This window comes from Quercus lobata, chromosome 12, assembly GCF_001633185.2.
Source record: "Quercus lobata isolate SW786 chromosome 12, ValleyOak3.0 Primary Assembly, whole genome shotgun sequence".
NCBI lineage: Eukaryota > Viridiplantae > Streptophyta > Magnoliopsida > Fagales > Fagaceae > Quercus > Quercus lobata.
In genome coordinates, this window is record NC_044915.1 from 6261679 (window position 1) to 6280392 (window position 18714).

General features: G+C 33.1%; 1 protein-coding gene across 2 annotated transcripts; it reads right to left on the minus strand.

Annotated features, from left to right (window-relative positions):
- Window positions 1–8541: 8541 nt before the first annotated feature.
- LOC115970100 lies at window positions 8542–18324 on the minus strand. 2 transcript variants are annotated; one of them, XM_031089774.1, is made up of 8 exons: window positions 18205–18324; window positions 17945–18115; window positions 11422–11554; window positions 10350–10435; window positions 10129–10207; window positions 9940–10049; window positions 9369–9433; window positions 8542–8785 (listed from the first exon to the last, which is right to left on the minus strand). In XM_031089774.1, the coding sequence occupies exons 2-8, from the start codon at window positions 18104–18106 to the stop codon at window positions 8692–8694; spliced, it is 729 nt and encodes a 242-aa protein (XP_030945634.1). In that variant the 5' UTR covers window positions 18107–18115; window positions 18205–18324; the 3' UTR covers window positions 8542–8691. The 2 variants fall into 2 exon arrangements, with proteins under 2 accessions (XP_030945634.1, XP_030945633.1); XM_031089773.1 differs by having other exon boundaries at window positions 17945–18324.
- Window positions 18325–18714: the final 390 nt, after the last annotated feature.

Genomic DNA, 18714 nt, shown 5'->3' on the forward strand with positions numbered 1-18714 from the left:
GGTTACCAAAAAAAAGAGACTCATAGTAGATCAAAAAGAAACAACGGGTCAGTTGGTTATTGTGGCAATAAGTTTCGGTCAAAATCAAAAGGAATAGTGAGATTTTGGCAAATCAAGTTAGAAATCGTGAGATTTTGGACTAACATGGCTTTTTTGTCAGATTGGGTCGAGTTAAATTTTGGAAAAGAAAACTCGCCTTTGCCAAGTTTTGAAGGTAGAACATTTGTTGTTGACAACCACAATTGTCAAATCGATCGATTCTTAGTTTGGGTATGATCAAATGACTCAAGTGGGTTGGATTTGATAGGTCTATTAACAACCCTAGTAATTAGGAGTGACAATTTGTGTTAACTAGTAGAACCATGGTTTAAGCTTAGGGAGGTAAGATTGAAAATAAAAATTAATACAAAAAATATTAATTGGTATTATAACAAAAAAAAAAAATTATATGCTAATTATTGTCATTTACAAAGTAAATTTTAATTATTTTTCATACCTAGAATAATATTTAGACTCATTATTATGATCATGTTTTGCTATAATCTCAATTAACTACAAGTGTATATTTCATATCATTTAAAACGAAAAAAGAAGAAGTCAATTTCTCGTTAATAACAATCAAATTAAGAGATTAATTAAAAACATCAATTTTAGACATATTATTTAATTACTTAAGATAAATCGAAAAAATAAATCAACATAAAAATGTTTAGAAAATAGCAATATACTTGCAAAAATGTATACGTTGCTCAATGCCTTTAATGCTTAAAAAATGATATAGAATCCAGCCTTTCTTAGTTGTTAATATTTGGGTTTATAGAGAATAAATAAAATTTGAAATTGTGAAGTTTGTAAGGAGATGAAAGAGAAAAATTTTAGTGGAGTAGCTCATTTTAGAGCTATGTAAAGTAGGAATTTAGCAAAAGGTAAGGTTTTATTATTATTATTATTATTATTATGCCAACATTGCTACAAATTTTACAATATAAAACTTACAAACTACGTGACAATGAATGTGATTGTTTGGCTTTAACTACCTAATAAATGAATATTTGATTTTTTTTAATTGGTGAAATATAAATTTGTAATTTTTATATAGTAAAATTTGTAACATTCTTAACATCGTCTTTCTTCTTTTTATTATTATATGGGACCCACAATTTTAATACTTCACTTGTTGTAATAATGAAATGGTAAAAACTAACGTGTAACAAGTAAATTTTTTTTTTTTTGAAACAGTAAGTTTTAAGTGGGACCTTAGGAAAAACCAAACAATTGTGTAGACCTATACTAGTTTTTCTCCTAGAGTAGGTTATTGGTTTGTTGAATTTTTGTGAGGGGAAAATTACTTTCTAACTATTATTATAAAAGAAATTTTGGAGAGCTAGGAAGGGGAGTGGGGCAATTGCTCTCCTCTTGCCCCCTTGACTTTGCCATTATTAACTAAGTCATGTTCATGTTATGTCGAGGCAAATGTATTTTGTATTTCACATTAGAACATTAAAAGATTATTTAAAAAGACATCATTTTATGAAAGTCAATATATATTTTTTTTAAAGACAATGTTGTTAAAGTTTACTGATTAGAATGAAAATAAATAAATAAATAAATTTAGTGGATTAAAGTGACAATTCACACTCCTATTATTATTATTATTATTATATGGACTCACTATTTTAATACTTCACCTACCGTGAAAATGGAATGGTGAAACTACCATGTGAAAAGTAAAGAAATTCTGCAGTGGTAAGTTTTAAGTGGGACCCTTAGGAAAATCAAACAATTGTATAACCCTATACTAGTTTTTTCTCTTAGAATAGGTTATTGATTTGTTGAATATTTGTGAGGGGAAAATTACTTTCTATACTATTATAAATGAAATTTGGGGAGTTAGGAATGGGTAGGGGTAATTGCTCCCTTCTTGCCTACTTTGGCTCTGCATTATTAGCTAGTAGTCATGTTCATGTTATGTTGAGACAAATATATTTTTTGTTTTACATTTATAACATTAAGAAATTATATTGTTTTATGAGATTAAATAATTTTTTTTAATAAAAAAGGGGACAAACATAAATACTAAAATGACAATGCTCTCAAATTTTATTTATTTATTTATTTGTTTTGTTTTGTTGAGAAACGGTGCTCTCAAACTTAACAAACTAAAATGGAGAAAAAAAATCCTTAGTGTATTAAAATGACAATTCACTTATTATTATTATTATTATTATTCGCGGGGCTCACTATTTTAATACTTCACTTGCCGTGAAAATGGAATGGTGAACTGACGTGTGACAAGTAAAGAAATTTTGCAATGGTAAGTTTAAGTGGGACCTTTAAGAAAAGTCAAACAGTTGTATAGATTATAGACCTATACTAGTTTTTCTCTTAGAATAGATTATTGGTTTGTTGAATATTTGTGATGGGAAAATTACTTTCTAGTTACTACTATAAACATGATTATCAAAAAAAGTTACTACTATAAACGAAATTTTGAAAAGAAGAAAGGTGTGGGGGGCAATTGCTCCCCTCCCGCCCCTTTGGCTCTTCCGTTATTAGCTAGTTGTGTTCATGTTATGTCAAGGCAAAGACATTTTTCATTTTCCATTTATAATCTAAAAAGATTATCTAAAACGATGTTATTTTATGAGAGTTAATAAATTAAAATAAAAAACAGCAATATGTGAAAATACTAAAATGATAGTACTATCAAAGTTAATAGACTAAAATGAAAAAAAAAAAAAAAAAATCTTAGTGAATAAAAATGACAATTTACTCTTATTATTAATATTATTATATAGGACCCACTATTTTAATACTTCACTGGCCGTGAGAATGGAATGGTGAAATTTTGAAGTGGTAGGTTTTAAGTGAGACTAGTAGGAAAAGTTCTAACTACTATATATTATAAACAAAATTTTGGGGAGCTAGGAAGGGGGTCAGGGACAATTGCTCCCCTCTTAACCCCCTTGGCTCTGCTATTATTAATTAGTCATGTTCATGTCATATTGAGGTAAAGTTATTTTATATTTCGCGTTTATAACATTAAAAGATTGTTAAAAATGACAGTATTTTATGAGAGTTAATATATATATATATATATTTATTTATTTTAGTTTGTTAACTTTGATAGCACTATCATTTTATCATTTTCACCCATTGCCGCTTAAATAAATTAATTAATATGGTTTAAAATGACAATTCACTATATTTATCAGGGGAATTTCTCTATTTTTGCCTTATAATTGATATTTTACTCACTTTTATCATTTAAAATTATATATTACACCAAGACACTTAACAGTACAATTTGATGAACATTGAAAAAACAAATGTTAATTGGATAAAATACTACTATTTTTAGTCACTTGTATCATTTAAAATTAACAAAATGAATTTACCATATACACGTTAGAATACGCATTTTTGAGGCAACACTTGGGACTCACACTAACAAATCTTATCTATTTACCTCTTTCATCAACTTGTTTAGTCAAAAAAACAAAAAAAAAAGGGGGGGGCAAGGTTGTGAACTTTAGAAGCCAGATATCAATGTTTTCAAATCGAAACCACTAGTCCTATAAAGGGACAAAAAAATAAATAAATTAATGGCTTGACTTGTCGATTTGCATGAACAATTTCTAGAATTATCCATACAAAGCACTCTACAATCTTTATAATAATATAAAAAATGAGAATGCACACATAGAACACGGCTTTAGTATTAGTGGCTGAGGCACTTATATTAAATGCAACTGTCCCAGCAGTGACCGTTCAAAGGGGCTCAGTTGGCTTGGGGTGGCACCACTATGTTTGGTTCTGCATATACCGTCTTGCCTTTTTTGGCATGGCATGCATCATCAACATCAAGTGCTGCTCTTTAATAAGCGTGGGCCGATTGAGAGTAAATACAAACTTATAATTTAGCCATGTCAACAGTCTTATTAGTTGTTTTCTTATTTTTATTTTTGCATTGTAAAACTAGGCATGCCGGCTGTACATCAAAAAGGCAGATCGAATCTTTTGATTGTTTCAACTGTGTGTCAAGCTAATCCAAGTCTAGTGTTCCTATGTATTGGAATTGTCATGTGTGCCTATTAATAATTAATCGTCATGATTTCTTTGGGCTCAAGTCAAGTTCGGGTTTTTTATCATTAGATTTTATCGTTCATATATTTATGAATTTCATTTGACCTAGAAATAATACATTAGAAGACTCTTTTGGCTATTACAATATTAATAGATTGATTTTTTCACTCCAATATCTTCCAAAAGGAAGAAAAAGATTCTTAAGAGCTGTTTCTAGAATCTAAAAGAGAGTAATTGGGCTTTTTCAATAACTAAAAAATGTATCATGTGTGAATCTAACTGAGGTTTATGGTGGTGGATGAACTGAATTGGAAAAAAAAAGAAGGATTCCAATTGTAAAATATCTAATAATGAAATCTCAATTTAGATTGATATTGTTTGATTTAACTTAACATACAAGTTTATGTGGGATTTTTATTTTTATTTTTTATTATTTATAAGTTACAAGATTATTTTTACCATAGTTTAGGTAGAAAATTTTATAGTTTCAAAATTTTAAAAATATAATTATATTTTTACACTGTTAATTTTTAAAATTGAATAAACCCTCTTCTATTGAATAGACAACTGAACTTATTTTTTTATTCATTTGATCTGGTCCACATAACCATCTTTCATTTTCATGGAAGTATGACAAAAAAAAAAAAAAATTTGTCTTTGGGAGTCTATATAAGACTATTAACACTTAAATTTTTTTAAAAGAGTGGTCACTGTACTACGAAAATATATAATAATATTATTAATAATATCAAATATTGATAACGTAAAATGCAAATTTAATTTTATGAGTAATTAGAGTGAGTAGGTGAACATGGGGTCTAGTGAAAAATAGAAAAAAAGAAAAAAAGAGCATTTGTTGCTGCCACATGGTTGACTTTACTCAAGTTTACGTGCCGTCAAGGATTGGCAGTGCAACTACCACTGATAATCCTCTTTTACTATATATCCACTGAAAAATAAATACTAGATATTATGGAATAATAAATTATAATTCGGATCTTCTTGTTTATTCCAATCACAACTAGGTGAACACTTTACTGATCATAGGGTATAAGAGTTGAATTTCATTTTAGGTTGGTGGCCTAAAGTCCTCTGCCTTAGGATAATGCCTTTAAATCTTATTTCAATGCGAATAAGACATGTCCTCTAAGTCTTGGTCCTCATTGGAGCGTGTGATTATCAGAAACCAGACATCAGATACATGATCTACATCAATCAACAATTACTAATTCCTCCAAGTTGCCAACCTTTTTTTTTCTTTTTTCTTTTTTTTGTTGTGAACATCCTCAACTAAATTTGAATCTGATGCATGAAAATGCATCTCTCATTAATTCAATAAATTATACACAATGGTGTTAGCTTATTGTGTGTGTTAAAGTAGTTGTGTAATGGTGAGTTATTGAATGATGAATGAACAAAAGCTTGAAATCAAGAGAGAGTTCGCAAAAAGATTTACTTGATTTAATTAGCTTGACAATCTATGTCTATGGTGTGAAAGCTCTTGATAGTTACATATTTTATTAAGCACTTGTGTTACAATGAATCTAATGTAGGGTTTTTACAATAGAGAGAACTTGATTAATTCTAAACTAAATTAAGATTAAGTTGCTTGTTCTACAAGTATATGAGCTTATAATTAGTTTGGATTACTTGAGTCATAATATATCTAGCTAACAGTGTGCACCACATTTTAACATGACCAATGTTACCCCATTTTGTCTTTTGATATCAACTTTGAATCATCGGTAATTTGTTTTGTTATCAATGTAGTAATGAACAGTAGCGTAGGATTTCAAGTGATAGACAAACGATAGTGACACTCTTTGTTGTGTCTAAATCTTGATGTCGGTTATTTGAACTCATTTCTACAAGTATATGAGTTTATAATTAGTTTGGGTTACTTGAGTCATAATATATCTAGCTGTTAGTGTGCACCACATTTTAACATGACCAATGTTATACCATTTTATCTTTTGATATCAACTTTGAACCATCGGTAATTTGTTTTGTTATCGATGTAGTAATGAAAAGTAGTGTAGGATTTCAAGTGATAGACAAATGATAGTGACACTCTTTGTTGTGTCTAAATCTTGATGTCGGTGATTTGAACTCATTTCTCCCTTCTCTCACCATCCATCTTCTATAGTAATAATAATAATTAAAAAAAAAAAAAGAGAAAAAGAAAAAAGAAAAGTAGAGAGATCCAGCTTCGTAGTCGTTAATAGGGAGTGAGGGACTTTTGAATGGGTTTACTGGGAAAAGTCCAATTTAAATAGCTTTGAATTATTGGTTCTTTTTGTACAACCTTACCTCACAAGACAAAGTGGTTTTCGTCTGGAAAGTGAGAGTGAGAGCTTAACCACGAAAACGAAATGGAAAAAGGAATTTTTTAAGTTCTTCCTTACAATGCAATTTTGTTTTTGGGGGGTTCTAATTCAAAATGTTCTCATGTAATATTGTCAAACCACAAGCCTCCCCTGTCCACCTCTTTCTTCTGAAAAGAAAAACAAAAAAACAAAAGGGTTCGTCACCTAACTGACCCTTGCAATCACAATATAGATTTTGTTTGTTGGGTTTGGAGGGACCAGTGAGCAAAGTTTTGTGTTCTACTTTTAAGGTAATTTTGATCGGTCTCTTTGAGATTTAACCTTCAAAAAAAACTATATAAGAAAACTGGCCCACTCTCTATTCATTGGGGTTGACTATGGGCCCAAGACCACAAAGTGAGGGTAGGTTCAATTGGCAGCACCCATAAAAGAGTTAAATACAGTAAAACACGAGGGAAATCAATCTATGTATGAATAAAATTAAATTCTAATAAGACCTTGATGCCCATGTGACCTGATGGACATATTCTGACTCGTGCAAGTGTTTGATCAATCAGAAAAGCTAGCCTTACTATAGTTGAAAGATACTCGACTTGCCGACTACCATTGCCCTATGTCATATGTTGGATTAATTAGACAGGAGTGAATGAGTGAGGACCATTGATTATCACCAATTTCTGCTCTTTTGGTGGGTGAAATTTTCCACTTGTGGAATTTTCGTCCAGTGCTTTTGTGCATAAGGAGAGTCACTAGGTCACTAAGTGACCTTTTTCAGACACGTTATATTTGTCTCTTCCAGTGCTTTCGTACAAATTATTTTCTATTGGGATACTAGAACCAAGTTACACTTACCAGAAGATGTGCTCCAAATTGTTTACAATAAAATCTTTTTGCAATTACTGGAATAATATATACAAATTCCCCCTTCTCTCTCCCTCTTTTTTTTTTTTTTTTTTTTTTGTGGGGGGGGGGGGGGTATTTTTTAAACCACTAAAAGCACAGCAACTTGTAATGGACCAGCTTGCCAAGACTGCAGATAAAGTGAAATATTTGTCTTTTAAATTTCCCCCAACCATTGAGAGAAAAAGACAAAATATCCTCATACGTAAACATGCATTATTGATAGGAAGGCAACTTTGTGAGCTTTGTTTTGGTCTATGGAGAAGAGATGGTGAATATTTGAAGGCTTTCCCCTTTAGGAATTTTAGGGCTCGCAAAATGCTGATATTAATTTATTAATGTAATAGCTCTCATAGAATTCCTCATTCCATCTTTTGCTTTAGGTACACCAAAATTAACAACAAATTTCACACCTATCTAAGGTAGTAAATTGTTAATGGTTGATAATAAAGTAGTGTCAGTAATAGGCTTATATGAGAATCAACATATGAGAATCAATAATAGTATGCTAACTTAATAAGTGTGAAATTTATTATGACCGTAGGCAAGATTCAACACAGTTTCATGGGTTTATTTGTCTGCCCCCAACATTTACCAACAAGACCAACCCAAAAAAGAGCATAGTTTGAAAGGAAATAGATAGTGAAGTGTAAAGGCAATTTAGATTAAATGATTTCTAAGGGGGAAAAGATCAAAGAGAGCACAAAACAGAGTATAAAGTGGCTTCTTATTCTCTCTAGAAAATTTTAAACCACACAATGAGCACATTTTTAAAAATAATGTCCAGTTTGTGTAAGAATCTCTTAAGGCCTCCATGTATTATCCAAGGGGAAAAATCTTTAGATAAACACATTGTCTACTAAAGAAAGAAAATTCCGCCAACGATGTACTACAAGTTTCTGTACTTCCGTCACACAAACAACCGAACATGGGAGAGTATAGATAAGCTCTGAATACTAGTTAACCCATTTTGATGTCTTCAAGCTTTAGAAGATATTATTTTGAGAGGTTTGAACAAGCCGAAACATGTTTGCCTTAAAACACAGTTTTAGCTGCAGCAACTGCATGTCCAAATTCAAGTTCAATTACTCTAATTACACACAAGGTCAAATTCACCTTAAACACTCATCCTCGGATAATACCACACTCAAAATTTCATTACTGCTGCTAGTAGGGATTTTTTTATTTATTTTTAAAAGTAAACAGTTGCTAGTGGTTAATGAGGAGATACTTGGGAAAAATTAGAAACTTTCATGATATACTTAAGTTTGCAATTTGTCAGCTTGAATTCAATACTTCTGTGCAGTTCTGTTGATACACATCCTTACAATATGTCCTTAATACATTGGGACGATCATATATATGTGGTGTGAAAGGCTCAAAATTGACCTGCTCGTATGTCTCTATCAAGACGATCTGCATTAAGTGTCCCAGGCAGTTCTCTAAAATCTTCATTAAAAACCGAGTATGCACTGCAAATATTAAACTAGCAAATTATATGATATCCTTGACATATTGAGTATTGGACAAAAAAGAAAAAAGAAAAAAAGATGTCCCTGAAATATTAAATTAGTGATAATGATGTTCAACAAGATGCTCATATTTCTTCTTGGAAAAGTATTAAAAAATTAGAAAAAGTAAAAAGATGACAAAAGAATTTATTCATATGGACATACACACACATGAGAGAGAGAGAGAGGACTAGTAACTAACACAACCATCAAAAAACACCTTGAGAAATTAGAAATGGACTGGAGAGAGGAGACTCTCAAAGCATTGGACAAAGGTTTAGGACAAACACGGTGGTCAGAATTTATATTTTGAGTGTAATAGGTCAATTGAACAATGATTTTCACTATTTTTATTTCTTTTTTGAGTACATATCTTAAAAGGAAATAAATAAAGAGGCACACTTTATTTACATTACTCTTTGAAGTTATGGTGAATGTCATTCAAATGAATAATTTATAATTTATATTATTTTTATAGTTTAAATTTCATTATTACCAGAGATTTTAAAATCAAGAGCAGATGATTGCCAGTATCAGTGTATACCTTACATCACCAGGTTGCCTCTGTCCAAGATTTAGGATAATGATACCAAAACCTGTTCCAAGAATCTGAATGCATAGCAAAAAACAAGGGGTAGAAAAAGATATAAGAATTTTTCATATGAAGTCTTTAAAAGAACGTGTCAATGCCCTAGTTTAGGTCATCTGTGTTTTCATTATCATCTGGCCTTGATTACTAATATGTGCCTGGCTATTTCTTCCATTATAAAAACAACATTGATGCCAATGTGGAGATCTCTTTATACTCATTTCTAAAGATGTCATATCACATAACACGGATGAGAAAATGATTTCCATAGATGCTCTCCATGTAGTAACATTGTCACCCCTTTTGTGCTTAACCATAAATTTCTTTAGCTTTTTTTTATTTTTTTAATGGTAAAAAAGAAAAAAAGAAAAACTTTCACAGAAGCTAATGGCTACATCCCCTCAAATGCACTCGAGACAAGCTTTCTCCACACAATTTAAGCTTTCAAAGGTCACATGAAAAAGGTATGTACTAAAAAATTGCAAGATACTATGAATTAAAAAAATCTGGTATCAAGGAAACTTACATATAGGGGTCCAAGATCCCATCTATGGGCAACTGGTGCCAAGATAAACCACAAGATAATAATAACCCACATCTTTAGACTGAGAGTGAAAATTGCCATCAAAAGGATATCTATCACAAAAGATCAAACAAAGCTCAATCAGCAAATAAATTATTTTGAAGAGTGGACGTAAGTCAACTAGATGATTACCCGGAAGCTTCAACTTATTGTGTAGAAAAGAGTATAATCTTCTTTTCCACCGGCTTGATGATTGTGGGAGCTGAAACTTCTATAAAAATGAAAAGTAAGAGAAAAGGCAAACACTGAGAAACACTGTATATAAAAGTTGCCTTAAATTCATTTTTAAGGAAGCACTAGCAATAAATAAATAAAAAAAGTGTGTTTTAAAGTTAACACTAATTTAGGGGTACCAGATCTTCTTCTTCATCATCATCATCAAATCCATCACGAACATGTTTCACTGGTGGCTTAGGTTTGACAGCAACAATCAGGGAATCTAGAAAATGAATGAAAAAAATGCTCAAGTATCAAAAGCTATTCACCAAACAAGCCTAAAACTGAAAACTTCAAGAACCTAACAAAAAAATGATTTTCAACTATCATTGATCATATTCATGTATGACTCCACTTCTAGTTCCAGCTTACAAGTTATGTCAAGATGATGAATTTCGCTTAAAAGAATTAACAATGAGCCGGACCTAGATTCTGTAAAACCTAAAGTTTTGAATATTTTCATTTTACAAGCAAATTAACATTATTAACTTTTGTCCATCAAAAATGATAATTTTGTTATTAAATGAACAAGGCTAGCGAAACGACTTTTTTCACAATTTTCTGAGGTAACAAGTTGTGATTGGGAACATCACTTTCACATGGGATATCATTGACACCACTTTTATTGTGCATCAATCACAATATCCCACCTCAGCAAATTGTGAAAGAAATTGTCTCTTCTATTGTATCAGATAGATAACAGCTCAGCAGTTATTTATTTTCTTATGAATGGACATGGTCACATTTCTACCGCTAATGAGAATCCTAGCTAATAATGAACATCTATAATACAAATTTCAAACCATCAATGCCAATTCATATTTAATAGGCTTCATAGAAGTGAAAAGATATGACACATTGTAACTTCTTCATATTTGCAGGTATGCTAATCTCAATTACCTTTTCCACCTATATCAGGAAGCTAATCACATGTTGCCTATAAAAATATAATGTGATGAGATATTGACATTATTATGTCTTGTTTAGTTGACCAACTTTAGATAAATATTAACACAATTTCCATAATTTACTCTACATTCTCCAAAGCAGTAAAATGATCAACAAAAATACTGTCAAAATTCCAAATGATTTTTGCACACAAAAGGATCCAAAGAATCTAAAGCAGTTTACATTTTATTTCAAAAAGGAAAAAATTATAGGGTATTAAATTATTAGGAAAGGTAACAATATTAAGACAAAGACCTATACCACCACTATTGAGTTGTAGGTTGACATCATCCCCATTTTGGCGGTCATGCAATACATTCCCTCGCAAAATAAGCCTCAAATTCTCAATTGGTAGATGATCATTCTCAGCAATCAATTTTCTCAAATGACATACCTAATAATGATAAACAATACAGCACATTATAAGAATTTCCAATGACTAACATCTTCAAGATCTTTTCAACAGAAATCCAGGCAAACAAAGTTTGTCTTTCTGCAACTGTGTAAATGGAGTTAGATGATATACACAACATTTAACAGAAAAAACTCAGATATCATTTGACTCAATTTTTTAAAGTAATAAACTTCATTGAAAAAAGATGTAAGAAAATACAGAGGAAATAAGGCACACAGGCAGTGTGCTAAAAGGCAACAAAGAAATAAAAACTGACAATGAAAGTACAAAAATCAAGTATATCTAAAGAAATGAAAGTAAAAACACCCGAAGCATTTGCCCAATCAAGCAAAATTTGAAAAAAGAGAAGCTTCAACTCATGAATCAATCTTCCATTCCCTTCAAAGGTATGTGCATTCCTTTCCCACCAAATGACCCACACAAGACAATGAAGGATCATTCTCCAAAGCACCTTAGTTCTGAGTTTGTTAAACTTGCCTGACCAACTTGCTATAAGTTCCACAACACCCTGCACATGACCCAATGAACCCCAAATAGTGAACACATCATATCCCACAACTCTTGAGCTACTGGGCAGTGTAGGAGCAAGTGATCAATGGTCTCCCCACTCCTCTTGCACATGCAACACCAATCCACCACCACCACTTTTCACCTCAAATTATTAGTGGTTAATATTTTCCCCAATGCCATACCACTGTCCAAATAAAGAAACTAACCTATGTAGGCACTTTTGGTTTCCACAAAGGTTTCCATGTAAAAGAAACGGAGTTTAGAGGTTGTAAGGCCCTATAATAAGAAAGAACATTGAAAACACCCCAAGGAGAGTTTCCAACACATTTTATCTGCCCCATTCCTTCTACAAGATCCAGAATATATATAAGATCCCTAAAGGAGGCAACCGATTCTAACTCCCAATCTTGAACTGGTCGAATAAAATTGATATTCCAGTGGTAGTTTGCCTTTGAGGATGATAACAATTCAGCCATTGAGGCGTCCTTGTTACTAGCAATGCTGTATACTTTTGGGAAGTTATTTTCCAAAGGAAGTCCCTCACACCAAGGATCACACCAAAATTTAATACAAGAACTGTCCCCCACCTTAAAGATGATAAAAGGATAAAACTTATCCCACCCCTTCTTGATACATTTCCATAGACCAACCCCATAAGGCCCCTGCACACTAGAAGAACACCAACCCCCTACATGCTGCCATATTTAGCATCTATTCGCCTTCTCCACAAGGCTCTTTTCCATAGCATATCTCCACAACCATTTCTCCAACAAAGAGTTATTAAATAGAACCAGATTACGCACACCCAAACCCCCCATATTGAACCGGCATACAAACAGTCTTCCACTTGACCAAGTGATACTTAAACTCATCTCTTAATCCACCCCATAGAAAATCCCTTTGTAATTTTTCAACATGTGTAGCAACACTTACCAGGACAGGAAATAGATATAAGTAGAAAGTAGGCACACTGGATAAGGTGCTCTTTAGTAAAGTGATTTGGTCCCCCTTCGAAAGATACAATCTTTCCACCCAGCCAACCACTGCTCCATTTTCACCAGCACACTAGCCATATAGCTTTTGCCTTGAAAGTAGCACCTAAGGGAAGACCTAGATAAGTCACGGGTAAAATTGCCACTCTACATCTTTAAATACCAGCCAAAGCTTTCAACATTGGGTACATCTTCAAACAGTACTAGTTCAGATTTCCCCAAATTTATTTTTAAACCAGATATAATCTGAAACTAGACAAAAACTGCTTTCAAATGCCAAATTTGCTCTAGATCCTCTCCGCAAAAAAAACAAAGTATCATCTGTGAAGAGGAGACGAGAGATCTCTAACTGACCCACAGAATTTCCACCCACCGAAAAGCCTGAAACAAAGTTGCCAGTTTTAGCTATCTCAAGCATCTAGCTAAAGGCCTCCATAACAATAATGAACAACGGAGGGGATAAAGATTCTCTGTCTCATACCCTGTGAACTATTAAAGAAATTACTCAGACTACCATTCACACTCAAATGTGGTCTTCAACAGTCTGGATGTATTAATTCCATAGCAACAAAGTAAAAGTATTTCTTTGCATAATCTTATGTCCACTATAAATTTTGTAGAAGATGTTAAATCACTTGTTCCAAACACCCTATGTCAACTATAAAGATATATGTGGAAGTTTAATAAAATTATACAAGCACAGTAAAGGTTTTAAGAGAAGAACCTATCTAAATGAAGCTCTAAAATGATCATATAACTTATATGCCACATCCATCCTTACACTACAACCCACTTTTTATTTATCCAAGGCACAGTCAAACATAGAAAAACTATGGGTGCTATCTATAATCTACCACAGTCAAATAAACTAATAAAGATGAATTATCATGGAAAATGCGAATACATGTTAGAAAAAATAAACCCCCCCCCCCCCCCCCCAACCCAACAAACCCCCTCAAAGAAAAAAGAAAAAAGACAGAAGCAGCTCTTTAACTTTTGCGACAAATTAAGTTCTTATAATTTGGAAAGACCTGCTGATTGTTAAAAAAAAAAATCCTCCTTGAGATACAAGTTGAAATGAGTTACAAATAACTCATACAACTGCTACTCTATGCATCATTTTCTAATCTTTCAGGCTGCAGCCCCATGTACTTATCATATTCAATGGAGATTGGTATATGCAATAGAATTTAGTTCAACAAAGAGTGTATTGAGCCAACACTACTCATAGAAAAACAATGACACTAAGTATGGAGGTCGGCATTGGAAAGGTATCCCTCAAGGATAAGGGTGGTAGATATTAAGTATGGCAGTATGTGGGGGAGATGGTACTCTAACAGTGTGCAGGGGTCATACAGGGTGTGCCTTTGGAAGAGTATCAGGAAGGGATGCGACACTTTTTATCGATTTGTTAGCTTTAAGGTGGGGGATGGCTCTTCTGTTATGTTCTGGCATGATCTGTGGTGTGGAGGACTTCCTCTGAAAGATAATTTCCTAGAACTTATGGTTTTACTCGTAATCAGGGTGCTTCAATAGTCGAGCTGCTATCTTTTTAAGGGGAAAGTTACCAATGGAATGTCAGTTTTAATAGATTGGTGCAAGATTGGGAATTAGAGTCGGTTCCCTCCTTTATGAACCTGATTTATTCGACTTCATTGAATCTAGGTGGAGTGGACTAGCTATATTGGAAACCTCCCTCATGGGGGATTTTTGAAGTTAACTCCTATTATAAGGTGTGCATTCTACAACTCAGCTGTCTTTTCCTTGGAAGTCTTTGTGGAAACCCAAAGTTCCAACAAAGGTCAGCTTTTTCCTCTGGACCACAGCATTGAGGAAAATTTTAACTGAAAATTTGTGAAAGCACTGAGTGTTGTGATTGATAAGCACTGCAAGTGTAAGACGGATGGGGAGACTATTTATCATTTTCTTTTACATTGCCCGTTGCTAGAGAGTTGTGGCACATGGTGCTCTCACTTTTCGAGGTTCATTGGGTTATGCCCAGCAGTGTTAAGGAGCCCATGTGACCTGATGGACATATTTTGACTAGTGCAAGTGTTTGATCAATCAGAAAAGCTAGCCTTACTATAGTTGAAAGATACTTGACTTGCCGACTACCATTGCCCTATGTCATATGTTGGATTAATTAGACAGGAGTGAATGAGTGAGGGCCATTGATTATCACCAATTTCTGCTCTTTTGGTGGGTGAAATTTTCGTCCAGTGCTTTTGTGCATAAGAAGAGTCACTAGGTCACTACGTGACCTTTTTCGGACACATGTTGTATTTGTCTCTTCCACTACTTTCGTACAAATTATTTTCTATTGGGATACTAGAACCAAGTTACACTTACCAGAAGATGTGCTCCAAATTGTTTACAATAAAATCCTTTTGCAATTACTGGAATAATAGATACAAATTCCCCCTTCTCTCTCTCCCTCTTTTTTTTTGGGGGGGTATTTTTTAAACCACTAAAAGCACAGCAACTTGTAATGGACCAGCTTGCCAAGACTGCAGATAAAGTGAAATATTTGTCTTATAAATTTCCCCTAACCATTGAGAGAAAAAGACAAAATATCCTCATACGTAAACATGCATTATTGATAGGAAGGCAACTTTGTGAGCTTTGTTTTGGCCTATGGAGAAGAGATGGTGAATATTTGAAGGCTTTCCCCTTTAGGAATTTTAGGGCTCGCAAAATGCTGATATTAATTTATTAATGTAATAGCTCTCCTAGAATTCCTCATTCCATCTTTTGCTTTCAATGTTTAGAAGCACACCAAAATTAACAACAAATTTAACACCTATCTAAGGTAGCAAATTGTTAATGGTTGATAATAAAGTAGTATCAGTAGTGGGCCTATATGAGAATCAACATATGAGAATCAATAAAAGTCTGCTAACTTAGCATGTGTGAAATTTATTATGACCGTATGCAAGATCCAACACAGTTTCATGGGTTTATTTGTCTGCCCCCAACATTTACCAACAAGACCGACCCAAAAAAGAGCATAGTTTGAAAGGAAATAGATAGTGAAGTGTATAGGCAATTTAGATTAAATGATTTCTAATGGGAAAAGACCAAAGAGAGCACAAAACAGAGTATAAAGTGGTTTCTTATTCTCTCTAGAAAATTTTAAACCACACAATGAGCACATTTTTAAAAATAATGTCCAGTTTGTGTAAGAATCTCTTAAGGCCTCCATGTATTATCCAAGGGGAAAAATCTTTAGATAATCACATTGTCTACTAAAGAAAGAAAATTCCCCCAACGATGTACTACAAGTTTCTGTACTACCGTCACACAAACAACCGAACATGGGAGATTATAGATAAGCTCTGAATACTAGTTAACCCATTTTGATGTCTTCAAGCTTTAGAAGACATTATTTTGAGAGGTTTGAACAAGCCAAAACATGTTTGCCTTAAAACACAGTTTTAGCTGCAGCAACTGCATGTCCAAATTCAAGTTCAATTACTCTAATTACACACAAGGTCAAATTCACCTTAAACACTCATCCTTGGATAATACCACACTCAAAATTTCATTACTACTGCTAGTAGGGATTTATTTATTTATTTTTAAAAGTAAACTGTTGCTATTGGTTGATGAGGAGATACTTGGGAAAAATTAGAAACTTTCATGATATACTTAAGTTTGCAATTTGTCAGCTTGAATTCAATACTTCTGTGCAGTTCTGTTGATACACATCATTACAGTATGTCCTTAATTGTTCAATAAAAGTTTTATTACTTACCAAAAAAAAGTGGGGGGGGGGGGGTTGTGAGAGCTAATTACAGACCCCTTCAAGGTCTCTTGACATGGCCAACACACACAATCATCCCATACTTGCCAGCATTCATCAAAGAAAGAGTCCACTAAGAGAGAGCTCATTCATCAAGAGATTCAAAACCTCTAAATAAGTTTGTAACCCTGCCCCATTCTCACACGAGTAACTTCATTCCTAGAACATATGTACAAAAGAAACTGAATAGACACCAATGATGTGAGACCAGGGAACTACAACAGATGCTCAGGGCAAAAAAACTTGGAGGATTGGCTCTAGCACATTGATCACAAAACATATCCATAATAGATCCAGTGCACATGGGTGGCACTCCTTTTGTGTTTAATTAATGCAATATTTATTTATCAAAAAAAAAAAATAATGCGTGTAAGTCCACAAAATGGGCACCAAACTTGCAAGAGCTTTTGTTACATACCAGTCCTAATTCAGGGTGAATGTCATTCATTCTTAAGCATATCCTTTTTTAGCTTAAATAAATTGGCAATAAGAAGCTGATTCCTAGAATGTTGGCAAGGATATGCTTCCATCATCATAGGGTTGCTAAAGTTTGGCAAGCTGTTTGATTGTGTGTTATGTGGAATCTTTGGCGTGAAAGAAATAGGACATTAATTTTATTCTAAAAAGGGTATCACCGCAGCTTGTGCAAGCCACCATCTCCAGGTCTCTGACATGGCACACAATCATCAATCAAAAACTATAAACAAGTTGATAACCCCACGAATTTCGCACAACTAACTTCATCAATTCCTAGAAGATTTGTACAAATGAAATAGAATAGACACCAATGACAAATACAAATTGGGTTATCAAGGAAAACCTAATTGGGGGATTGGGTCTCTAGCAAAATCATGATAGAACAAACTTATAGTAATACGCATAAATAATTCAACAAAATGGGCACCCAAAAAAAGAAAAAAAAAAACTTGCAACAACTATTTGTTATATAATACAATACAAGTCCTAATATGTATAAAAAGTTTGCAAATTTGAGATTGAAAAACTTGAAACTGTGAAAGTTAATAAATAGAGATGGGAAATAAAAAAGGGGGGAATGAAGCGTACTTTGATGGGAGAAGGGACGCGGAGGCGAGAGGGGCGAGCGGGGCCAATGGTTCGGAGAATGATTTCGACTGTATTGTTATTGTTGTTAATGTTAATGCTATTGTGCATTAACACTCCTCCTTTGCTGACATTGACCTCTTCTTCTTCTACGATCTCTTCCATGCTACCAAGCTATGATTATATATATATATATATATTACACTTTCTTTCTTGATAATTTTTATATCATATCATATCATATGAATCCACTACTAACTTACCCAATTCAATTCCTACTACTCTCACAATTACAATTCCACAGATTGATTTCCAGACTCTCTCTCTCTCTCTCTCTCTGCTTATTTATAGGTTTTTTTTTTTTTTTTTTTCAAGAAGAAAAAAATTCTTGAGTCTCGACTCTTGACGCTTTGCAGCGTGTAATGGACGAATAGTAGACAAAATGGATTATATTTTTAGACGTGTCAAACAGGTCGGGTCGGGTCAGGTCAGATTGACCCGTAAAAAAGGGTCGGATTATGGGTCAACCTCTTTTTTCTTAAAAAAAAAAAATTAATTTCAGGTGAAAATTTTCAGGTTTAGTCAGGTTCCTTTGGGTTATTGAGTTGGGTCTAACCATGTCTAATTTTTACGATTTGATATTTTTTACATTTTTATTTGGACTAGATTGTAATTTAAATGCACTTAAAAGATTAGGATAATTTTGCTTTTATTTCTTAAGGTTTCAAAATTTGGTACCTAACTTAAGCGTCCTCAAAAAAAAAAAAGGTACC

What these genes read in the sequence shown, in the direction of transcription:
- LOC115970100 (XM_031089774.1), bottom strand. Translation starts at nt 18,106, where the DNA reads ATGGAAGAGATCGTAGAAGAAGAAGAGGTCAATGTCAGCAAAGGAGGA. An exon ending in CCTACAACTCAATAGTGGTG is followed by an intron (nt 10,436 to 11,421) that starts GTATAGGTCTTT and finishes TTCATTTTCTAG; the next exon opens with ATTCCCTGATTGTTGCTGTC. An exon ending in CAATAAGTTGAAGCTTCCGG is followed by an intron (nt 10,050 to 10,128) that starts GTAATCATCTAG and finishes CTTTTGTGATAG; the next exon opens with ATATCCTTTTGATGGCAATT.